Source organism: Gopherus flavomarginatus, chromosome 2, assembly GCF_025201925.1.
Source record: "Gopherus flavomarginatus isolate rGopFla2 chromosome 2, rGopFla2.mat.asm, whole genome shotgun sequence".
NCBI classification, from domain to species: domain Eukaryota; kingdom Metazoa; phylum Chordata; order Testudines; family Testudinidae; genus Gopherus; species Gopherus flavomarginatus.
Genome location: NC_066618.1, coordinates 136812115 through 136836466, shown reverse-complemented (window position 1 = coordinate 136836466; position 24352 = coordinate 136812115). Strand labels below are relative to the sequence as shown.

Genomic DNA, 24352 nt, shown 5'->3' with positions numbered 1-24352 from the left:
TGTACGGACTTCTAGAGCCTTTACTTCTAGAAATTTTTCTTTTAAGCTGAAAGCTGACAGAGAAGAGCTGCAGGCAGTTAGTACTGGTTATTTCAATAACTACAAACATATTTTTCTAATATTCATGTTGGATCTAATGTTACAAGATTAATCAGGAAGCTTCAGGTATCTTTAGAATCAAAAACTATGTTCCTTCTTTGATAATGAAATTATTCTTTTTTTGAACTTCACATTTTTATTGCTTTAATCATTGAAAAAGGAAAACCATATAAATAAGTTGCAGGCAGTTAGAGTGAGATAGTGTACACATTACAGTTCTAATCTTTGTATTGTATAGAGCTGATCAAATAAGTGACAAATAAGTTACCTAATTAAGATAGTTCTTGACCCTATATAAGGTTCCTTTATATGGATAATGAATTCACAATTTGACCAGTCCAGAGGAATCCTTGTATATCAGCTACAATTCCACTTTCCTCCCAGATCCCCTTCCTGTTTAATGGATTTTATGGAGCAAAAGGGGGCAGGATATCACTGCATCTGGATGGTTCCTGGCTGCTGGAATGAGCAATTTGAGATTGCTCAGTTTTTCACCAGGAAGTGGTGTAGTCTCCTGCTGACTTCAGAATGAGGGTATGTAAAGGTAGGGTGACCAGATGTCCCGATTTTATAGGGACAGTCCTGACTTTTGGAGCTTTTTCTTACATAGGCATCTATTGCCCCCCCCCCACACCCTGCCCGATTTTTCACACTCGCTATGTGGTCACCCTGTGTAAAGGTGTCTTAAAGTCATCTTTGCCCGTACCTTCCTATCTGTGTTGTGCTTTTTAGGGATTCAGCCCAGGATGTAGGTCACAAAATTTAGCAGTAGTGCTAGCTGTAAGGTTTCAAAGGGAGAACACCACTTTACCTCCCAGCCCAGAGGCTACACTCCAGAAATACCTTGCAACGTTTCAGATAAGTTTTACTTTAAAGACTTGAATGGGAAGAAGGCTTATGGCTCCCAATTCAGTTTCTTAAATATTGAAAGTAAGGCAGGAAGAGGACTGCAGAAGTCACATAGGAGACACTATGGGTTTTGGTTCCTTTGCAGCTATGGCCCCTAACCTTTTGAAAGGGGGAAAACAAACAAAACAAAACACTTGATTAAATGTTGGTGGGCCTGGAAGGTGGAATGGTGAGGAAGAAGATAATTAAAATTATACTTAGACTGTAAGCTGTGGGAGAGACCATCTTTCTATTATTCACATGATTGGGGCACCTAAGTGCTACCAAACTACAAATAATAAAAAAAAAAGGAAAATAAAAAATTCTTCTGTGACTCAGGGTCTCCTTGATGCCAACTGGCAGAGAACACAGAGGATGCATAAGATTTTACAGGGATCCCCTAGGTCAGATCAAATAAGTTCTGTCACCAAAGGGTGGCATGTGAGGTCTCTACCAAGAGCCTGTAGCCCACTGGTCATAATAATCATTGTGAAATGCATGGATGGATAATATGTAAGGAGTCATATATCTATACCAAAAATTATGCTCTTTAGGTTTGCGTTAAGACAGGACACCAGGAGGTCCTTTTGGGTGCCTTCCATTTTGAGTGTCCAACTTGAAGTTTCTTAAGTTGAGCCTATTTTCAGAGGGTGAGTCCTCAGTGCTGCTTCTTTGACTGATTGCACAGGTCCATTCTACTTCAGGTGCGTGCAAGCCCTGTGTCCTAAAGTCAAATATGTTTTCCCATAGTGGTACCCATCTAGGCAGAACATGTGCTCTCCACAAACTCATTCTCCCAACCAAAAATATAAAAGGTGGAGCCACCCCTGCACCCCTACAGTGCCTTCTCACTGCCCACGGTTGGTAGTTGGAATGGGTTTTGTGTCTTGCCACACAACTCTTCCTTTTTCTCTCAGAATTTATCTAAACTTTGTAATTAGTTTTGAGTGTCAGTTATAGTGTATACTTGAGTGGTACTTGTGTGTAATTTTTCTATTTTTACTTCTTCTTTTTTTTAATTTGTTCTTTGCATCCTCAATGCCTGGCACCAGGGTTTTCCCAAGCATAAATCCTTGGGATTTAAACTCTAATCTGGTTTTAGAAAATCTATGTCAGTTATGATCCTCATTCCCACTGCCTAAAGTGCCTGGGGGAGGGTCACATCAGGGATAAGTGCCATATCTGCAGTGTTTTCAAACAAAGAACCCAGAAGTCCAGAGAGGTAAGGCTCCAGTGCTTCCTTATTCAGTCTGTGCTATGCCCCTTATTGGAGCACAGCTGTTTGGTTCACTGCTGTGTGAATACCACTCCATCCAGGAGTGCATCTCCAGTCACTGCAGATTCCCTTCATAAGGAGAATCCCAGAAAAAGGCATCATTTTCCCTCCCCAGTACCATTGAAAAGGCAGACTTCATCTGACACAGCACAGTCTTCAAAGCTTAGGAAGTCTTCTTCAAAGAAGGCTTGATCTCCTGCAGAATCTTCCAGGAGTAAATCTGATACTGAGGTTAGGCAGTCCTTGATACCACTGTTACTACTTTGACTCTCAGTGAAGAGTCATTGACTAAGGCACCAGCTTTTTAATTTTTTTAGACTAACTCCATTGCCTGGGCCTGCCAGACCCTCAAGTTTTTCCTTGCATGCTGCTATCCATCTGACACTCTTGGTACTGATGACACTACAAGCTTATGTAGAGGACAAGGACAAGGTAGATATTTCATCACTCTTTTGCTTCCTCAGTGCAAGGACTGGTACTCTCTCTGTCTACAGCTGTGGCTCACTCATCACCAATTTTGATGCAACAGTCGATGGTACTGATAACTCCTAAGAGGTCTTTGATGCCCCTCCAGAGCACGTGTGTGATACTGTCATTGGGTAAGCCCCCAATGTTTCCCCGGTACTAGCACCGGAAAGTGGTCCAAATCTCTGATCCCTTAAACCGACCCAGGACTGCACCTCTGTGGCCATCAGATTACTCCTACCCCTCTTTGGAGTTGGAGGTAAGATCTTATATGTACAGATTTTTTATAAGATCATGAGGTTCACGTTCACCATCCTCATGGAGATCATGATCTTGGCACTGACAGTCTTACAGAAGCAGAACTATAGACAGAATATTATAGGATGCTTTTTACTGGGATCTGGTGCCTTATCAATGGCTATATTGGAATCCCTGAGGCATGCCTCTCGCATCTTGAACAGCATTTCTGGTGTCTATTCCAGTCACTTCCAGGTGTAAACAGACCTCTCGGAGTAGGGTTATTGTGTATAATTTGAAATATATCTGAGGGTCACCCCATTCAGAAACCACTGACCAAGATTTAGTAATGGTCTGTCACTGAGGTGATATAATTTACCCAGCAGGTGAGAGCTGGGTGGATGTTACAGTGATAAAAGGTTATTTAACAGTACCAAAGATAATACCACTGGTTGTCAAAAATACAAAAAAAATATAATGGGAATTTTATTTAAACCAGAACAAATGGGACTGGATTCCACCTACCATCAATAGCATTAAATACATGAATAGTATATATAATAAAAAAGTATAATGGTTTGAAAATGTATATGTACATGCACACACACTATCACTTACTATTAAGTGTACTTAACTAAATATAAACCTTTACATAAAAATATATATCTGTATCTATCTCTGTATGCACAGCCTATTATCTTATAGATTTTTTTTTGTAGTTCAAGTTTCTTCTTTCCCTAGATTGCTTACTGGGTACTGTGTAATGCCCAAGTCAGTCTTTGAGCCTCAAGTGCCGCTCATGACTTCCTGAAGGGATGGACTTGATTCCAGTGATGCTTGCTTGATGGGGGCATACATTAGACCAGACCCATGGGATCTTAAGGACTTTTGGTCCCCTGTTCCAGATCTCTGGGACCAAATGAATCAATGACAAGACATGCCCAGAGCTGACACTCAGGAACAAACAGGAACAGATGCTCAGAAACATGCCACTAAAGATGGACTGAGTTGACCAGCCAGCCTTAAAGTAAAGGAGCCCTCTTCCACATGTCTGTCTGTGCTGCTCAACCTCTATCTCTTCACCGACTTGCAGTCTCTCTCAGACTTGGTTTTCCTCTGTCCCTCTGACTGCCCTCCTCCAGCATTCCTCTGATCACCCTCTCCATCTCTCTGTCCCTCTGGCTGCCCTCCTCCAGCACTCCTCTGGTCACCCTCTCCATCTCTCTGTCCCTCTGGCTTCCCTCCCCATCCTGTCCCTATAGTCAACCTTTCTCCCTCCCCTTTTCCCCCCTTCTCTCTCTTTCAGTCTCCCCACCCCACATACCTCTGTCCCTACACCTTTGCCCTCTTCCCCTTCAATTGTCATTCCCCCTCCCTCTGAGGAGAGAGGCCATCTTCTCTCACTTTCTCAGAGGGAGGGCTACCTCCACTCCATAGAAAAATGACAGTGCATTCACGCTCAGCACACCCTACATCATATATCCCCATATAGGGTCCAGTCTCTTTACCATATTTACATTAGGCAGCATAAGATGCCCAGTGCTGATCCCTGGACTAACCTTGGTACCAATCAGGTGCTGGACATGATACTGACTATACCAAACCCATCTGACTATGATATAATGCATCCACCTGTGCATGACAAACCATACAATCGCCGTTCAACACATCATTGTCCTTTGCTCAGGCAAATGTCAGAATCATCATGACTGGTTCCTGGTGATTGTATGACCTACCAGGAACTGTTAAAAAGTGTGGATAATTTTTTATGTATAGAGGTGAAAACAGCGCAGGAAAATCCACATAAATTAGTGGATACCATACACATCTCAGACCCTGGTAGAGTGGTTCTACCAATTTATGAAGCCATCAAAGAGTCCACAAAAATATTCTGGCAAACACCTTCATATATTCCACTTATGGCTAAGAGAATGGGGAGGAGATACTACTTTTATTCACACACCACCTCAGGGTCTTTGGTGGTGGCTGCAGTCAACAAAAAGTTCTAGACAAGGGCATTCCATGTGTACCCCCAAAGATGACGATGATCATAAAAAAGTGGTAGAAAAGTTTGTTTGGCCTTAGGGTTATAATTTAGAATTGCAAACAATGAGGATCTTGTAGTCAGATATGATTTTTCTATTTGGGACAATATGTCTAAATTCATAGACAATCTACCAAACAAGGCGAAAGAAGTGTATGAAGCCTGGCTTAGTGAGTGTTGTCTGGTGTCCAGGCCCTTCAGATGGCTTTGAATAATGCAGACTCTGTAGCACAAGTAATGGCAACCACAATTACAATGCACTGCTCCTCTTGGCGGCAATTGTCTGGGATACCAGTGGAGGTCCAGCAGATGACTGAAGACAGTCTGTTTGACGAGTTTCTTTTGTTTACTGGGAAAATGGATGAAATGCTAAAGAAAAAAGAAAAACACCACACTCTAGGGCAGCCCTTAAATTTCTAGGCGTTTATAACCATCTCCTAAGAAGAAGCAATTTCATCTTCAAATTCAGAAGAGATATCCTTTTTACTCTATAAAACAGTCTGAGCACCTGAAGAAGCATCATAAATACCAAAGAAGGTGACCACTGCTTCCTACTCCTGCTTCAGGCGTGTTGAGACAGCCCACAGCAACTAAGCAGTCTATCTAGCACCATAGTTAAGGCCAGCGAACCACCATGTTGGTATCTATTATTACCTGCCCCTTCCTTTGGCAACAGAATGGCCCACCTCCTAGGTGCTTGAACCCAAATGACAATTGATGATTGGATGCTAAGCACACTGGGATTGGGTTATACCCGGTAGTTTGTTGCTATCCTCACAACACCCCACCCCTTTCCTGTCCCTTTTCAGAGATCAACCTCATGAAACTGTCCTCATTTAAGAAATGGCATCAATTTTACATGTAGGGGCCATGGAAGAGATACTTCCTCAGCATCAGGGCAAGAGATTTTATTCCCAATATTTTCTCATCCGAAAGTCCAAGGGAGGCCTTAGAGACATTCTGGATCTGCAAAATTTGAACAAATAGATAAAAAGATACGGTTTTGTGTGATCACCCTAGTCTCCATTATTGGGTCCTTAGATGCCAGAAACTGATCCCTTGAGTGAAAGGACACAACTTTTATGTGGCGATCCAAGCAAGCCACAGGTTGCTTTAAAGGTTTATTTTGGTGAATATGCATTATCAGTTCCCAGTCTTTCCCTTCGGTCTGTCTTCACAAATTCCATGGCAGCGGTCACTGCATATCTCAGACGGACCAGTGTCCCAACTAGTTGGTATGAGGGTGATCTGGTCATCAAACAGAGGTCAGCATTGAGAAGATTCAGTGCCTTTTTCATTCTCTGGGCCTACTGACCAACAAGGACAAGTAAGTGATGTATTTGGTGCAGAGGATTGAATTTATAGGAACAATTCTCAACTCCAGTTGTGCGAGACCATATTTATCTGAGGACAGATTTTAGGACTATTGGATCTGTGCAAAGATCTCAAGGTCCATCCTTGTACAACACTAAGGAATTGCTTGAGAGTTCTAGGACACGACAACTTGCACATACATGACATGGCATTCCAGACTTCATGTCAGAGGCATACAAGAATGGCTGAAGTTTATATACTGTCCTTCTCATCATCCACTGGACTTGCTGACTCATGTACCTGCAAGTGTCTTGTCATCTCTAGATTGTGTATGGACCCTGCCAATGTATGAGAAAGGATCCCAATTTCTCTGACTTTGACCTCCATGACTCTGGTCCTGGATGACTCATTTCTAGGATGGGGAGCTCACCTGGGGCCCCTCCAGAGACAGGGACTTTGGTTGGATCAATAATTTTCTCTCTGCATAAATATTTGAGAACTTTGAATGATTCACCTGGCATGTCACATTCACCTTCTGCAAATCAAAGGCTATATTGTGCACAGGTAGTCATGAGCAACATGGTTGTTATGTTCTACTTGAACAGACAGGGATGGGCCAGGTTAGATTGCCTTTGTCAAGAAGCCATAGATCTCTAGAATTGTTTGCCTCAAAAATGCCATGAACCTCAAAGCCTTTCCCAGGCATTCAGAACCATCTGGTGGATCAGCCCAGCAGGGCATTCATGTAAGTAAGACGCTAAGTCACAGCTGGGTTGGGGTCTGCATGTCCAGAATGGTACTCACTGAGCAGGAGTCAAAGAAATCACAAGAACCCAGGTTCAGTAAGCGAGAGTCGGGGTCAGAGACAGGCCAGGGTCAGAGACCAGAGATCAGAGGTAGTACCAGGCTAGAATCAGAAGGCAAGACTAAGGGTCAGAGACAAGCTGGGATTGGAGACTGGGAAACGAGTTGCAGCAGGCCAAAGTCTGTGCTGTTGCCCAGACAACTTCTTGGGGCAACGGTGGGTTAAATAGGGTGCTTGGCCAATCAGAGGACCACAGGGTACTGGCTCCCTTGGGTGGTACTTCCTGCAGCACTTACTCTCCACAGTGCTCCCTGGCTGTGGCTCTGTATGGTCTCCCAGTGGCACTGTGGGAACATAAACTAATCCAGGCTCTGTAAACCAGGGTTGAAATCCATGAATCCTTACAATGCAGCATGAGTCAGGAATGGTCCCTTCAGACAGAGGTGATCAAATCCATCTTCACTTGGGGAATATCAGAGATTGGTTTGCTATGTGACTGAACAGCCCAGGATCTGTCTCAGATGCATTCCTTCTGTCATGGAAAGACAAGTTGCTGTACTCTTGATTCCAAACATTATGCAAGCTCAGGCAGGATCATGTGTAGTAATACTTATAACATCAGCCTGGCTGAGGCTGCATTTGTTCTCAGACCTCCTGATGTCTTCATTAGTGACCTAATAACACTGTCTGAAGTCACCCATGTAAGTTCACAGAACCATGATCAGATGCTGTATCTCACCCTCCCATCCTTACTCTAACAGCTTGCATTCTCAGTGGTTGACACCTCAAAAGACTAAGTGTTCCACAGAGGTTCAGACATACCATTAAATAGTAGAAAACCCTCTCTTAGGGTGTGTCACAGTCCTGGGAATTAGCTTTTTTTCCAGGCTTGAAGTGCCCTCTGCAGGCCGATGTCTCGCTGCCGCTGGGCCCCCATGTCCCTCCCAGAACCCAGTGCTCCTTGTCTTTGGGGTGCTTCCCCCTGGTAATACCCTTGTAGTCTCAGGGTCTCCCATCCAGGGGAACCCCCAGCCCTCTATCCTCACCTTGCCTCAGTCGTGGGCTACTGCCAGTCACCATCTAGACCCTGCTCCCTGGGGCAGACTGCAGTGTAAAAGCTACTCATCATAGGCAAGGAGGTTAGGACCTGCTGCCTTTGCCTATCTCTGGGCTGCCCATCTGCAGCCCCAGTACTCTTTTGTAGGCCTTTAACTAGGCCTGCAGCCTGGGGCTTTGCTAGGCTGGAGCTCCCCAGCTCCCTCTGCCCTTCCCCAGCACTGCTCCACCCCAGGTACCTTTTCTGAGCTTCCTGCAGCCAGGTCCCTCCCTCTCAATGCTAGAGAGAGTCTCTGTCTCTGGCTTCTGGCCCCAGCCCTCTTATAAGGGCCAGCTGGGCCCTCATTAAGGCAGCCTTGGCCTGATTGGGGCATGGCCCCCAGCTGAAGCTGTTTTCCTCAATCAGCCCCACTTTTCCTTCCCTGCCACAGCCGTCTCCCCAGGCTATTTTAAGCTTTCTAAGGCAGGAGCGGGTGACCACCCCACTACAAGGTATTACATGATGAAATGAAGATGTTTCTCTATATGATTGCAACAGTGCAAATTTCCATTCAGTTTATACTGGACTATTTACTTCACCCAAAGGAGAAATTACTTCCCATATGGCCCTTGAGGGTATGCTTGGTGATCATTTCTGCTTTCCATCCTCTTATAAAGGGAAAAACTGTATTTTCTAACTCAATGACTGTGTAATATCTAAAGGGATTAGGCTGGCTTTTTCCACCTGTGAGAAATCCTACACTCCCTTGTGACTTAAACTTGGTCTTGCCACCATTAGTAGGTGTGCCTTTTGCCATATCGCTACTGGTTCTTTATTGCATCTCTCCTTGATGGTAACATTCTTGGTAGCTATTACCTCAGCCAGGAGAGTAGGAGAATTTTGAGCATTGTTGCAGACCACCCTCCTCCCTCGTTTATGATCTTTTTTAAAGACAAGGTTTATTTATGACTCCATTCTAAATTTCTGACTAAGGTGGTTTTGGATTTACATCTTAACTAGTCTTTCTATTTAACAATCTTTCTTCCAAACTTCACTCTCATAGAAATGAGGAGAGGTTCCATACTTTGGACATTTGCAAGGGATTAGCCTTGTTCTTGGGCAAGACTAAATAGTTTAGAATGTCCCCTCAGCTATTTGTTTCCTTCTCTGAGAGGATGAAGGACATCCTGTCTCTTTGCAGAGAATATCATTCTGGATCTCATCTTGCATATCTCTGTGCTATGGCATCACTACGTTTTCTTGACCAGAAAGGGTTTCAGCACATTCTAGAAGATCACAAGCAGCATCAGCTGCATTCTTGGGTCATGTGCTCATCAATGACATTTGCAGAGTGGCAGCTTGCTCATAAGTACCTATATTCATTAGTCATTATGCTATCTCTTGAGCTTTGAGAGCTGATGCCAAATTTGGGAGAGTGATGTTGCAACCTTTGCTCAGTGGACTACAAAGCTCTCCTTTCCAAACTCCTTGTGAGTCACTTAAAGGGGAGTTGACAGAAGAAAAAAGAACCGTTACTTACGTACTCTCCAGCAGTTGTTCTTTGAGAAGTGTTGCACATGTCCATTCCACAACCCATCCTTATGTCCATCCTTCTGTCCATTCCACAACCGATTCTCTCTGCACTGGAGTCTATACTTCCTGGATTCTGGTGTGAAGGAAGTGAAAGGGGACCAGGGCATCTCTGACCTTATACCTTCATCTGAGAGCACTAGCATCCAGAGCAGGGCCGGCTCTAGCAATTTCGCCGTCCCAAGCACAGCGGCACGCTGCGGGGGGGCGCTCTGCCACTCGCCGGTCCCGCGGCTCCGGTGGACCTCCCGCAGGCGTGCCTGCGGATACTTCACCGGAGCCGCAGGACCAGCAGACCTTCCGCAGGCACACCTGCGAGAGGTCCCCCGGAGCCGCCTGCTGCCCTCCTGGCAACCAGCAGAGCGCCCCCCTGCGGCCTGCCGCCCCAAGCACGCGCTTGGTGCACTGGGGCCTGGAGCCAGCCCTGATCCAGAGAGTGCATGCATCGCCCTATTGGGCACTGATTTGGAGAAGAACTGTCTGGATTCGGTGCACTGGGTGTGCACAGGCCCAAAGTGTAACAGACATGTGCAATACACCTCGAAGAAGAGCAGTTACAGAACAGGTAAGTAACCATTCTTTTCTAAAAGTCAGGTCATTCTAAAGGTGTGTCAAGATGAACATTCAAAAATTGACACCCCAAATCACTAGTCACTTTTGAACATTTGTGCTCCTATTCTTCAGATACTTGCCTGAAGCAATGCCACAAAGACAATCTTCTACCAAAAAGAGAACATATAAATGTGCACTAAATACAAATTACATTCTTGTCTACTGAAATGGCAATGTTTGATTTTTTTCATCTCATATTAATATAATAAAATAGACTGGCTGTCTTGTATGCAATAGAATAACTTGAAATAGAAATAATATTAAATGGCAGTGGCATCGGTTGTAGCAAATGAATCATAATTACAGCCCAGTGTTTTGTTTGTTTTACTTCTTTGTTTTGAAAATGTGAAATAACATGAAATAAAATGAAAACTAATGTATAAAACAAATTAAAAAACTCAACCTGCAGCAGCAACTGGCACACAGGTTGCAGTGCCACTCTACGATAACTATAACTGAAAGATCTTAGCAAGAAAGAGAGAGAAAAAAAGTATGTTTACTTTTTGCATTTGACACCGTGTGTGTATAGTCACTTTCACTGGTCTGTATTTAGTCAGGCAGACCTTTTCACTTGTGGAACTCATTGGAGGGTGGATGTCTATGTTGGTAAATTTATCCTTTGATGAAAAGATTCCTTTAAGCACAGGGGCAGGAAAACTTATATTTTCTTAAGGAATTTTAAAAATAAATAAAGAAAAGCCAGAACATACTCTTTACAGGATGCTTTATTTTAATTTGTCAATTTAAAAATTGCATCAGATTTTGTCTGGGTAAGCATGAATGCATCCAATTGTAGGATTGGAGTCTTGACTAGTAACTAAGAAATGGCCAGTAATGTGCAATGAAATTAGAATTTACTGTATAAAAAATCTAAATAGTATATTCTTTAACTAGAAAAAAGTGGTGCTGCATGTTCCCCCCCCACAAACTGAGAATAGATTAGTATCCTTTGTAATGATGCATAAGCTTTTAACAAATTCATCAAATTATGTCATTATGATGAGAGACATTTGTCATTAAATCTGCTACTTGACATGTGAAAGTTCCAGTGTTTATGAAGAGAAACCTGCACATAACTGGAAAATGCAACATTTTCATAATTTCTCACAAATGTTATACTTTCTTTGACCTCTCATTTTTGATTATTTTATGCTTGGCACAGAAGAATGGTTCTGTGTTGTACAAATCAAAGATAGGTAAATGAAATGAGTTTTTTTTCAACGTTTAATTTAAAAATATTAGGTAGACCAAGCCAATATTTTCCTTTTCTTTTCTTTTTTTCCTTTTACTTAATATTTGTAAAAGTTTCTTGTGAATTTAGCGTTCATGAAAGCTGCCAGATTGGAAGCCACAGAAACCACTATTTATCTACATATTTCGTTGTATGCATGCTTCCTCTGCCCACCAATTTGGCGGAGAAGTTATTGCGAGCTTCACACCAATTCATTCCCTGACCTGAGACTGCCATCTAGCTATTTAATAACAGTTATGATGATGGTCATTAAGTGAACATCTGTCCAGTGGAAAATGGACCAAGACCACTAGCTCATTTCAAATTAGGCTGCAGCTGATAGTAATTATTTTGGATAACTCAGGTTTTGGTACATTGAAATACTTTAGGGCTAGTTTTCGGAAGTGGCAAGCACTCACAGTTCCCATTGACATCATTGGAGTTGTGGATGTTTGGCACTCCTGAAAATCAGGCCCAAAGTGTTTCAGGTTGGGCTACCAAAAACTGAGTAATCCAAATTGGCGACGATTTTAGAAAATATTAACTCTGACCATGACTAAATGGGCCAGATGCCATCTTGTTTCCTAACAATGAAAGGCATTTTGGCACCTATTCAGCATGTTCCTATCCCTAGGTCTGCATTACATTGCCAATTCCTCAAGGCATGAATATCCTCTGTACTAGATTAATATTAAGTGCTTAATAATAACAATATGTTAATTTGTTGCAGGCTGGGATGTAAATCTACAGTGCTACAGTGTGACATGCACTAACTGTGTGAATCCTGCTGCCATGCACTGAAAAAAAATTCCATAGTGTAGAACTTTTAGTGCACTGCATCAGGGTCCACATGGACAGTTGTGCATGGTACATTAGTGTGCTATAGATTCACAGTCTAGTTTGCCATGCACTAACTCTTCAGATAGACATGCCCTAAGTCATAGATGTTAGATGTCTACATGTGTTTGGAAATGAAAACAGAAATCTATGATTTTTAATGTATTATTTATAAACTTCAAACATCAGGTAGGATTTAATAAACATATTTAAAATTATTTAAATAAATATGTTAGACAGTTTTCAGTCTTGTGTTTTGTCACTGTCACATAAAGCTAATACCTAACCCAAGTATTTTTCCCATAAAAAGCATAATGCCTTCAAAAGGAAGGTCCTGAATTTAATTTCCTTATATGCTTGCTCTCTGGACATAGATATAAAAATTTGCATCCAAGGCATTCAGAAATTTACCTAGCACTTTTTTGCACAGGGAAAAAGATTCAAGGACTAAAATCTATGTTCTCATTAAAAAGTATATATTCATAACCTCACATGAACAAATAAATAGATCTATAATGGTAACAGCTAAAAAGTTTTCATTTTTTTTATTTTTTATGGGCAGGTACAACTGATAATATCCTATTCCCCATTATAAGTGTAGAAATAGATATTCAAGCTAGTAATATCCTGCCCATGTGTATAAAGGTACAAGAAAATTTTTTAATTGTGACTATTGTAGTTGACTCTTTACACCTATGTAATTAGGAACAATTCATCAAGGTTTGTGGTGGATTCTCCATCACTGAACATTTTTTAAATCAAGACTGGATGCTTTTCTAAAAGATATACTGATGTTCTATGGCCTGTATTATACAGCGGGTCAAACATGTTGATCACTATGGTCCCTTCCGGTCTTGGAATCTATGAATTACCATAACGATGCATGAGTGACTGTACCCTTTTCTGACAGTTCTTGACATGTAAAGGAGGAATAGAAAGATCATGCATAGTAGTGAAGTGCACTTATTGTACATATTATTAATCAATTTACCTTAAGTACCATGTTTTCTTCCACAGCAGAAAATATACCTATGCTATCTAGTATATATCCTCATGAATTTCCATCATTCCTGTATAATCTAAATGGTGATCACCATTTCTAGCTTGATTGATTTTAAACATCAACACTAAACAGAGCTAAATCCCTGTGGCTGATCAACACCAAAAAACTTCCATTGATTTCACCTGGAGTTATGCAGGGAAAAGAATGATAACTGCAGGTCCTGAAAATTCCAGCTGAATTGCACATGATTGTTCTAGTCTTGGTTCAAACTTCACGCTTCCTAAATGTTTCTAATGCTCTTAAAATTACAAGATACTCCATTCTTAGGCTCTCATGCCACAAACACTTATCTGTGTGCTTGGCTTTACTCACATACACAGTTCTATTGACTTCATTGAAATTCCACAGCTGAGTAAAGTTAAGTATGTGCATAAGTGCAGGATCAGGACCATAATCCATAAATAAAATAAAATATATCTTTTCAAAGACACGCCTTCATTTCTTAAAGCAACCTTTTCCTCTTATAAAAATGAAGGGAGGGAGTACAGAGAGAGCAGTTATAGAGGAGGTTTTTTAAACATTACAAGGCAGAAGCGCTGTCTTTTGAAAGTTTGTTTTTGTTTTAATACAATTATTTAAAATGATAGGACACAATTTATAATTAAATCTTTTATATGTCAATAATTGATCAGAACTTTTTTTTATTTCAATGCTGTCCAAATTATCAATATTTAAAATATTTATAGGAAATTAACACATTTTATATTTGACTTGAAAGTTATTGTTTAGCATTCTTTGATCAGCTTCATTATACAGAGTACGTTTAAATCTGAGTGGTAGTGCTGTACTACTGAGTTTTTTCTAAAATTTAGGGGGTTTGTATAAGTTACCCAAGATTTGTTTCTTTTCTAATTTCTACTTAATTTTTTTTTACAGTTCAACAGAAGAGCAGTTTCATTGGCAAACGCAAGGTAAAGTATATCTTCGATGAATTCTGTATCTACGTATATTTCCCCAGTAATGTCTATCTTATCCAAAATGGAACAAAGAATTAGAAGAATCATGGATTTTATGTTCTAGCCTGCATTAAAATTGTTTATTAATTATCGCCATAGAGAAGTGGCAGTAATTAGTGTTGACACAGATGGTTGTAGAACAGGAGAGTGTCATGTACAAAGTTTCTGATTGTGATCAGTGTGAAAAAATCTCAGTAATTAAACCTGATTTTTTCAATATGCTTATCGATAGCAAACACCATACTTTTAAAGGATGGTGTTTGAAAGTATGGATATAGGTGCATTTTTCTGGGCCTGCCTCCTTTGAAAATTAAACCTTAAAAGTTACCATTCCCTTGACTAGTTGTGAATTTTAATTGGTTCCATGTCATTGTTTTTAATCTTTTATATTTTCTTTATATTCTTTAACATTTTTTATAATTTTTTATTACAGATGGTCAGAAGGATATAGAGGATGAGCTCACAACTGGTCTTGAGCTGGTGGACTCCTGTATTAGATCACTGCAGGAATCAGGAATACTTGATCCACAGGACTACTCAACTAGTGAAAGTAAGTTTCCAGGAACTTGCCTTTCTTTGTCTGGAGACCCAGAATCCAGAACCATTATTCGGAGTACTTTATGCTTTTAAGATGAAAGTACATTGTGTCATAATGGTTTTCTCATTTCATCTGTCAACACTGGCAGCAAGCAATATAAATGAAATTATCTGTAAATATGCTTATTACCCACTTCCTTATGTGGATTACAATCTGTAAAGAGCTTCCAAGCACTTCAGAAGCTATGGACAAAAAGCAGATAGTTTGATAACTGTTACTTTAAGGAATATATCCCTTCATATTGTATAGCTGTGACATCCAAGAAGGTCATATTTAAAGATTTCAGTGTCATACTAGAAGACTTGTAACCTATAGGATTACAGTATGCAAAGGCACCAAAATAAATTGTATTCTAATTGGGCAAACCATCATAATGTCTGGTGTCACTGTTTCACCACACAGCTATGAACTACTCAATAAAGCTAAAATTTGCAAAAGATTACATGACTCCAAGCAACCCAAGAAATGGCCCTCAATATGAGTGAGAGCAGGTAATGGGCATCCTGACAGATTTCAAAGGAGATGGCTGGACTTGTCAAAAGCCCCGGAGCACCTTGGGGCATCTATCAAAAGAGGTGGGCTGGGTGCTGAATGGTCAAACTATATTTTCAGACCTATGCAGTGGGGTAGCTGGGTCCTTTGCCATAACCAGCTGCTTGCAAATTAGTTATGGTTCAGGCCTGCCCTCAACCACTTTGGAAACACTGGGGGCAGTCTCCCCAGTTGGAGAAAGACACAGATTGACTGAGAAGCCAGAAGTGGGGAACAGGGACTAATTGGAGAGTGGGACTAGCAGTTTGAGGGGGAACACTGAGACTGGCAGTGTGAGATCAGATCTTGCTGGGCAATGAGACTTTGATAGGGATGAGAAGTCTGACTGGGACCAGCTAGGTTAGGAAAACTTGACTGGGATGACGAACACAGAGGTCAGGAAGTTAGCCTTAATTTATTCCCCTTGTGCATATACATTATTATACAGTCTTTAATTACATAACATACTATTTTTCCACAGGCCCCAGTGCACAGGCTGGGCTTGCTCTGGGGATGAATCAGGGTTGGGGAATGCAGGAGGGTGTAGGACTCCAGGTTCAGTTATTGCAGAAGCTGGAAGGTGTTTAGTGAATGAGGCCAGGGACAGCAGGAAGAGAAATGAAGGTCTCATGTTTAAAGTAACTGAATGCTGTCTGGAAAATTGGATTCTATCCCTGCCTCTGTGTCAGAGTTTCTGTGCGATGCTGAGCAAAATCACTTAAACCAGACTTTTCACATTTGGTCAGTAATTGTGTGTTCCTCATTTTCTGGATGTCTGACTTGAGAGCTTGGAGTCTGATCTGCAGGTGCTGTACTCTCACAGCTATGACTGAAGTCAGTGGCAACTGTGCATATTAAGTGCTATATAATGCTAGCTAATCTGAAAAATCAGATCCTAGGTGTCTCAAATTGGGTACTCCAAATTAATGGATACTTTTGACCTTAATCTCTCTATGCCTCGGTTCCCCATTTGTAAAATTAGGATAATAACAATCCCTTGTCTCACAGGGCTGTTGTGAAAATAAACTAATTAATGTTTGTGCAGCACTCAGATATTGTAGTGATGAGCACCATAGAAAAGCCCATGAAGAAATTAATAATTCTGTATTCAGAGCTGGGTTAGTGTGCAGTAAATAAGGCCTAGGTCAGTGTATTGAACAATGAAGATAAAACTAAATATTAAATATTAAACCATCCATCCTGTGCACTGAATGAGGCAGGGATGTTGTAGAAAAATAGTAGGTGATCATGTAATTAAAAACGAAATCAAAATGCATACATACATGGAGGCCAATTAAGGTTGCACAAGCAACCTTAATTCTGGCATTTCCTAACTTTTTAGTACTTGACTTCACAACCTTTATAATGAAAAATATGTATGTCTAGAATTCACTAAAGACCCTGAATGAAGATATGTCTGAGGTGCCTTAGCAGTCCATGTTTTTTGGTCAGGCCAGATTTTTGAATTTGCTATATCAGAGGCTCCTCTGACCTGAGTGTATCCAGTAGAACAATCCAGTCTATCGGTGGCTGTTCCTCGGGGAGGGATTAGTATGTCTGTGTTTTGAACAGCCTTTATAATACAGCTTTACACATTCCCTGCTTCCCTCTGAAGCTGTTGTGAGAAGCAGCTACATAGCAGGCAGCTATTGTAATAGACTCCCTAAATCCCAAAGATCACTTCACATGTGGTACCTGTGTACTAACAAATGTAAGCCATGGAAAAAATGGCTAAGGGGATATGGATATCACAACATGAAAGGGGAATCATGAGGGGTAGTAGCTGTATAAGTAATTGACTGTGGTGTTCTGGTATTTACCTTTTGCTGATGGTGAGTCTGGATAACTATTTGACTGAAGTATTGGAGTGCAGTGATCATTTATTTTTTAAAAGTTCCCAGGCTGTTGTAAGGAGGGAATCCATTGGATATATGTAAGGTATAAAGACTGGCAGATTCAGAACAGTGTTGTTACTCTTGGGAGTTCCTCTACTGTGATGTGCCTGGAACAAGAGCGTGCAGATCAGAGGGCCGTTCCTGTCCCAACACCCATCTCCCCATGCCCACCCACCTCAATAAACCAATATTTAGCTGAGTCCAGCAAAAATGTTTTCTCTGTTTCAGTGCTAGTCTTTGGATCAGTTTGTCATTATGTAGTAAAGTAGTTGTTGAAAATGTAATAATTGACAGTCATCCTGCACAGGAGCAATCACTGGTCTCTTTCACAGTCCAGCTTGACACTTTGTTGGTGGACACTGTCTCAAGCTCTCACACTGGTGTCTTGTGCATTGACTTTGTTGTCTCTATTCCACACTCCTCTAAAAGTTATGGATGTATCTTGGTATTTGTGGATTTTCTAACTGAACAGAAATCTTTCTCACACAAGTCTGCACAGTTGATGTAACTGCTGACAGACTGGTTTGCAAATTGGTAATGCAGAATGGGAAAGGTCAGTGCCAGGTTTCTGAGTAAAGAAGCCAGTTCACCAAATTGATCTGTCTGGGTACTAAAATGACCCCATCTCAGTAGTGTCTGAATGCCTCCTGAGTATTTATGGATTTAATTCGACAACATCCCTGTGAGGTAGGCACATAATGATACACTTATTTTTTGCAGCTGGAGAACTCAGATACAGAGAGATTAATGGAGTTGCCTGTAGTTACTCAGAAAGGCTGTGAAGTAGCAGAGACCTGAACCCATATCTCCTGAGCTCAAGTCCAGTTCCTTAGCCATGAGATCACCCTTCCTATCTTTCACATTGATATAAATCCATCGCCACAATCTCACATCAACCCAGATCAGATATAACCTACCAACCCTACAGGATTGATCTATAGACTAAGGTGTATCAGATCCTCCTATGGAGCTGAGGAAGGGCATAAGAACATAAGAATTACCATACTGAGTCAGACCAATGGTCAGTCTAGCTCTGTATCCTGTCTTCCAGCAGTGGTCAATCCCAGGTGCTTCAGAGGAAATTAACACAATAGGCAATAATCAAGTGATCCATTACCTGTCATCCACTCCAAGCTTCTGATAAGTAGAGGTTGGGGACATTCGGAGCATAGGGTTGCCTCCCTGACCATATTGGCTAATAGTCTTTGATGGACCTATTCTCCATGGACTTATCTAATTCATTTTTAAACCCCGTTATAGTTTGGGCCTTCACAGCATCACCTGGCAATAAGTTCTATAGGTGGATTGTGCATTGTGTGACCCCTAGTTCTTGTGTTATGTGAAGAAGCAAATAACATTTCTGTATTCACTTTCTCCACACCATGCAAGATTGTATAGACCTCTATCATATCCCCTCTTAGTTGTCTCTTTTCCAAACTGTAAAGTCCCAGTTTTCTTAATGTCTCCTCATATGGAATCTATTCTACACTCTTAATCATTTTTGTAGCCCTTCTCTGTACTGTTTACAGTTATAATGTATCTTTTTTTGAGATGGGGTCAGGGCCGGCGCTTCCATTTAGGCGGCCTAGGCAATTGCCTATGGCACCAGGATTATTGGTGGGCGGCATTTTGCCGGAGGGGCGGCAGGCAGCTCCAGTGGAGCTGCCGCAGTCGTGCCTGCGGAGGGTCCACTGGTCCGCAGCTCCAGTGGAGCTGCCGCAGTTGTGCCTGCGGAGGGTCCGCTGGTCCGCGGCTCCGGTGGAGCTGCCACAGTCGTGCCTGTGGATGATTGGCTGCTCCCGCGGCTCCGGTGGACCTCCTGCAGACACCACTGCAGCAGCTCCACCAGAGCCGCAGGACCAGGGCGCGGGGCGGCGAAATTGCCGTGTGCCTAGGGCACTAAAACCCCTAGCGCCAGTCCTGGATGGGGTGACCAGATCTGCACACAGTATTCAAGATGTGGATTTACCATGGATTTATATAGGGGCATTATGATATTTTCTATCTTATTATCTATCCCTTTCTTAATGGTGCGTAACATTTTGTTAGCTTTTTTGTCTGCTGCTACACATTGAGTGGATGTTTTCAGAGAGTTATCCACAATGACTCCAAGATCTGTTTATTGAGTGGTAAAAGCTAATATAGATCCCATCATTTTGTAGGTATAGTTGAGATTGTGTTTCCCAATGTACGTTAGTTTTCATTTATCAACACTGAATTTCAATTGCCATTTTGTTGCCCAGTCACTCACTTTTGTGAGATCGCTTTGTAACTCTTCGTAATCTGCTTTGGATTTAACTATCGAGTAGTTTTGTATCATCTGCAAATTTTGCCATGTCACTGCTTACCTCTTTTTCCAGATCATTTATGAATATGTTGAATGGTATTGGTCCTAGTACAGACCCCTGGAGGACACCTCTCTCCATTCTGAAAACTGAGCATTTATTCCTACCCTTTGTTTCCTGTCTTTTAACTAGCTACTGATCTATGACATCCCTGTTATCCCATGACTGCTTACTTTGCTTAAGAGCCTTTGATGAGGGACCTTGTCAAAGGCTTTCTGAAAGTCTAAGTACATATATCCACTGGATCACCCATCTCCACATTTGTTGACCCCCTCAGAGATTTAAATAGATGGGTGAGGTATGATTTCCCTTTATAAAAGCCATGTTGACTCTTCCTTGACAAATAGCATTCATCTATCTGTCTGATAATTCTCTTCTTGACTATAGTTTGAACCATTTTGCCTGGGTACGGAAGTTAGGTTTAATGGCTTGTAATTGCCGGAATCGCCTCTGGAGCCTTTTTAAAAATTAGAGTCACATTAGCTATCCTCCAGTCATCTGGTATAGAGGGTGATTTGAACATAGGTTACATACCACAGTAAGTAGTTAGTAGTAGTATTTCTGCAGCCAATCAGTAGATAGCCGATTAGTCTCTCAGCACATGTAAGTAGGGAACGCTCCCTTCTGCTTGCCTTTTGAAAAAACAGCATTGGTATGCACCTACAGCAGTCAGTCCTATGTGCTCAGAGCTAGCTAGGCAGCAGCTGCTTCCTACCAGCTCTGCAGCAGCTCCTGCCCCCTCATTAGCTCCTCCTGTTCTCCTCTCCCAAGGCTAAGGCATGAAGAATTCCAGTTTCTGCCTCTCTCCTCAACCTGATGGGGTGAATATGTTCCCGCCCTTCCCAGTACCCCAGCAGCTAATCTTTGATTGGAATGAGAGGAGAGCAAGGAATAGGGCCCAAGAGAGCAGCAGGATGGGCCACCTGGCAAAATCACCTATGATAACGTTAACATTCCTCTTCCCCTTCTGCAAGAGCTCAAGTGGCTTCAACAGCTTTCCTGGGTCAAGCTCCTGTTATAGACATCTGCAAGGCTAGCTTTTAGTCCACACATTCACTACACATTATGTTGTATCCCAAGCCTCCAGATATGAAGCTGAGTTTGGAAGAGTTGTGTTACATTAGAGCAGGTACATGCTGATACCTTCCTCCATGTGGAGCTGTGTGAGAGTGGTCTAAAATGGAATGGACATGTCAAGCACTCAAAGAAGAAAAAGCAATTATGTTCCTGTTCCGTAATTGTTGTTTTTAGGATGTGCAACAACATGTCCATTTCATGACCCGCCTTACTTCCCCTCTACACTGGAGTCTTTACATGTTTATAGTGTGAGAAGGAACAGAGAAGCGGGGGTACTCTTCCCCTTTATGTTCTCTCTAAATTTTACAAGTGCGTGAAGGGCACAGGCGTCACCTGGATGGATACCACTGTAGGAAAAATTCTCTGACTCAGGTGCAGTGGCATGCAAACACCTAAAGTGGAATGGACAGGTGCAACATAACTTGAAGAATGATAGTTATAGAACAGGTATGTAACTGGTTTTGTGTATGTATGCACCACGTGTGAAATTATATTTATATGATATAAAATTATGTGCAATTATTGTTTTCTAACACACACGGATATGGTTTTCACTTGACCCACCTTTCTAGCCCTCAGATTGAAGGGATATACCAAGATCTAAACTCCACAGTGTCTTCATTCTGTCAATATTTGATATTAATATCTTATTATAAAGATTATCTCTGTCCTGTGTGAGGGAATTATTGAGAGTAAAATCCCTACTAACGCAGACATTCCAGTTTTGAAAAGTATTCTCTGTTCAACCTTTATTATTTTCTTCCTATCTCAGAAATTTAATCTGAAGGTACTCAAAATGGTCTATAATAAAAAGACTTTATTTACATTGTAGATCAACTCACGTGTAAAATCTGGTGTGTCAGATGTCTGAGAGGCTAGATGAGATCACATTTGATGCCATTGGAACCAACAGTCTATTGACTGGTTGTAATTATTTCCATGTAATCCCCTGCTGTGAATACCAGGATAATCCAATTGAGTCATCCTTGGCACACACATAGGAGTTTACCCATGGTGTACACGCATCCTGCTCTAATGAAAACCATATGTTCTTGTTTGCGTATGTGTCACTGTGAATGCCACTGTAGGTGCACATGCGCAGAAGCTCAGTCTTTTGAATAGCAGCGTCTGCTACATGGGTGTACATGCACCCATTCTCTCCTCATATTTCTGTATGGTGGTTAAAGGACAAGGAAGCCGCAACCCTCCTTCAGATCTCTCTCACCAGCCATGGCAGCAAGACTGAAGCTAGCAAGTGTCCAACCCACTTGTTTGTAGCTCGAGCTCGATCTCTCAAAACTCTTCTGATCTGCTGATATTCGACAATCATGATCATTTTGACATATATGAACTGAATACTGACAGATCATGAACAGGGCTTTTCACCATGGTAGATTCAAAACCTGCAGGTTCCAAGCGCTGCCAGTCCTGTGATGATCTAATTTATCTGAAAGATAGTCATGGCAGTTGCCTTCTTTCTAGGAGAGCCCCACACACCATGTAGCAGTTTGGTGTGCCTATCTTTCTCCACAAGAACACATAAGTCATTGTGCCCTGGACGTGGTAGCTAGGTCTGATACAAAATTCAGGACACTGGTACATCTGTCTCTGTTTGACTGTCACAGATCAATATCTCCTTCCCACCATACAGAGGGTACACAGCTTGCCATTCACTGACACAGGCACACACTCGAAGAAGAAAGAACAGTTACTTAGCCTTAAATAACTGTGGTTCTTCAAAATACTGTAGTCAGTGTGGATCCCACAACCTGCCCTCGATCCCCACTTTTAGAGTCTTCAGCTAAGATGGTTTTTGAATTGCAAGGGAACTGAGGGAGGGTCAGGATCACTCTGCCGTTTATGCACTTCTATGGGAGCACAAGGATGCTGCCTTACAAAAGACTCACATGAGGCACATGTGCACCTACAGTGGGATTACAACATCTCAGTAAACCAGTTGCTGTAAATAATTGTTTTTAATCATCTAGGAATATGGAGGATCAATTAGGGATGAGCAAATTAGTTCAGTTCCAGAAACAACCCAAATCTTAGTTAAAATTTGAAATACTTTGGTTAAATACTTTGGGATGATTTAGTTTGGGCTTGGTCCTGCTTTGAGCAGGGGGTTGGACTAGATGACCTGAGGTCTCTTCCGACCCTGATCTTCTGTGATTCTATGATAATTTCCCCCCCCCCCCCAAACACGCTCTTTCACATCTCCCCTTTCTACTGGTTAAAGAAAAACATCACGAGTGAGACTATTCTCATGGGACTCCAGGACCAGCAATTTCATGAGAGTTTTTCATTTTGGAGTCTAAAGGGAAGTAGTTCAGAGAAACTTGGGAATCTTATTCAAACCAAACCTTTAGAGGCTCACCCTTCATTAATCTTGATCTGTTGAATCTGACAGCCTGTAAATAAATCTGTGGATTTCCTATCACCATTCTCTTTAGACACCGAAGAAATCAAAATTATTAGAGTTTAACCATTTGCTTTTTAATCCAAAACATAGCTGGTTAGAGAATTGTAAATTAATTTTTCAGATATTATCTGGTACTATATATTAAATCCAGAAAAAGTGAAATAATCATTTTGAACAAATAGATACTACAACTATTCCATAATATCAGTAGTGTGACCTTCATGCATGTGTGTAACTTGTGGAGATTTTGCTTATTACTGGTACTGTACAGAAATAAAAAAAGAAAAAGAAATTGTCCGTCCCTCAGTGTTTACATTTTAAACAGAACAAATGTGAAATAATGACAGCAGGTACAATAATAAGGAAGGGGGATTAAGTCTTAGAATAAATAAAAAATAAAGAAGAGGAGGACTAGATGGCATGGGAGTGGAGTGGTAGGATGTAAGCAGAGGCAGCATTGTATAATGTCATGAAAGAGTGCAAGAAGAATTCAATGTCTTAATACCTGGATGGGGTGAAGGTAATTAACTAGGGATGGTTAGCCAAATAGACAAACATATATCCTGAAATTACTCATACAAGTATTTGAGAAGAGATTGATTATGGTCACCTGGGGAGTGACTTTCAGAAGTGTGCTCCTACATGTTAACTCAGCTGGATTGCTGCCAGCTTTGGGAAAGCTACATGCATGTGCTTGCAGTTTCACCTTGAGGATGTTAAAGGCTGCTTCACCTCTCCTTGCAGGAAGAGGCCCCAGAATCAGCAGCTGGGAGGTGGCAGTGGCTCATGAAAGCAGCTGTTAACCCCCACAGCACTCATCGTCTCCCCTCCAGGAGCTCAGTACACTTTGTCTTCACTGCGACCCACCTACTCCAGGAATTATTACCCCAAGGAGCCTCTACCCCCCAACACAGCCCCAAGAAACACTCTTCCCCCAAAACCCTAGAGAACCCACTCATCTATCCAAGCTAGGGCTCCCAAGGTTTGTGCAGCTCTGTGACCTATCTGCGCTTGCTCGGGGCTGAGTGTGT

At 41.7% G+C, this 24352-nt stretch overlaps 1 protein-coding gene across 8 annotated transcripts in view; it reads left to right on the top strand.

Annotated features, from left to right (window-relative positions):
• The window catches only part of CTNND2 (catenin delta 2), a 1245479-nt gene that overhangs the window by 685734 nt on the left and 535393 nt on the right, over window positions 1–24352 (top strand). For all 8 annotated transcript variants that reach the window (XM_050937394.1, XM_050937393.1, XM_050937390.1 and 5 more), the window contains 2 exons: window positions 14374–14408; window positions 14887–15003. In XM_050937394.1, coding sequence (XP_050793351.1) covers window positions 14374–14408; window positions 14887–15003 — 152 coding nt within the window. The remainder of the gene's footprint in view (window positions 1–14373; window positions 14409–14886; window positions 15004–24352) is intronic.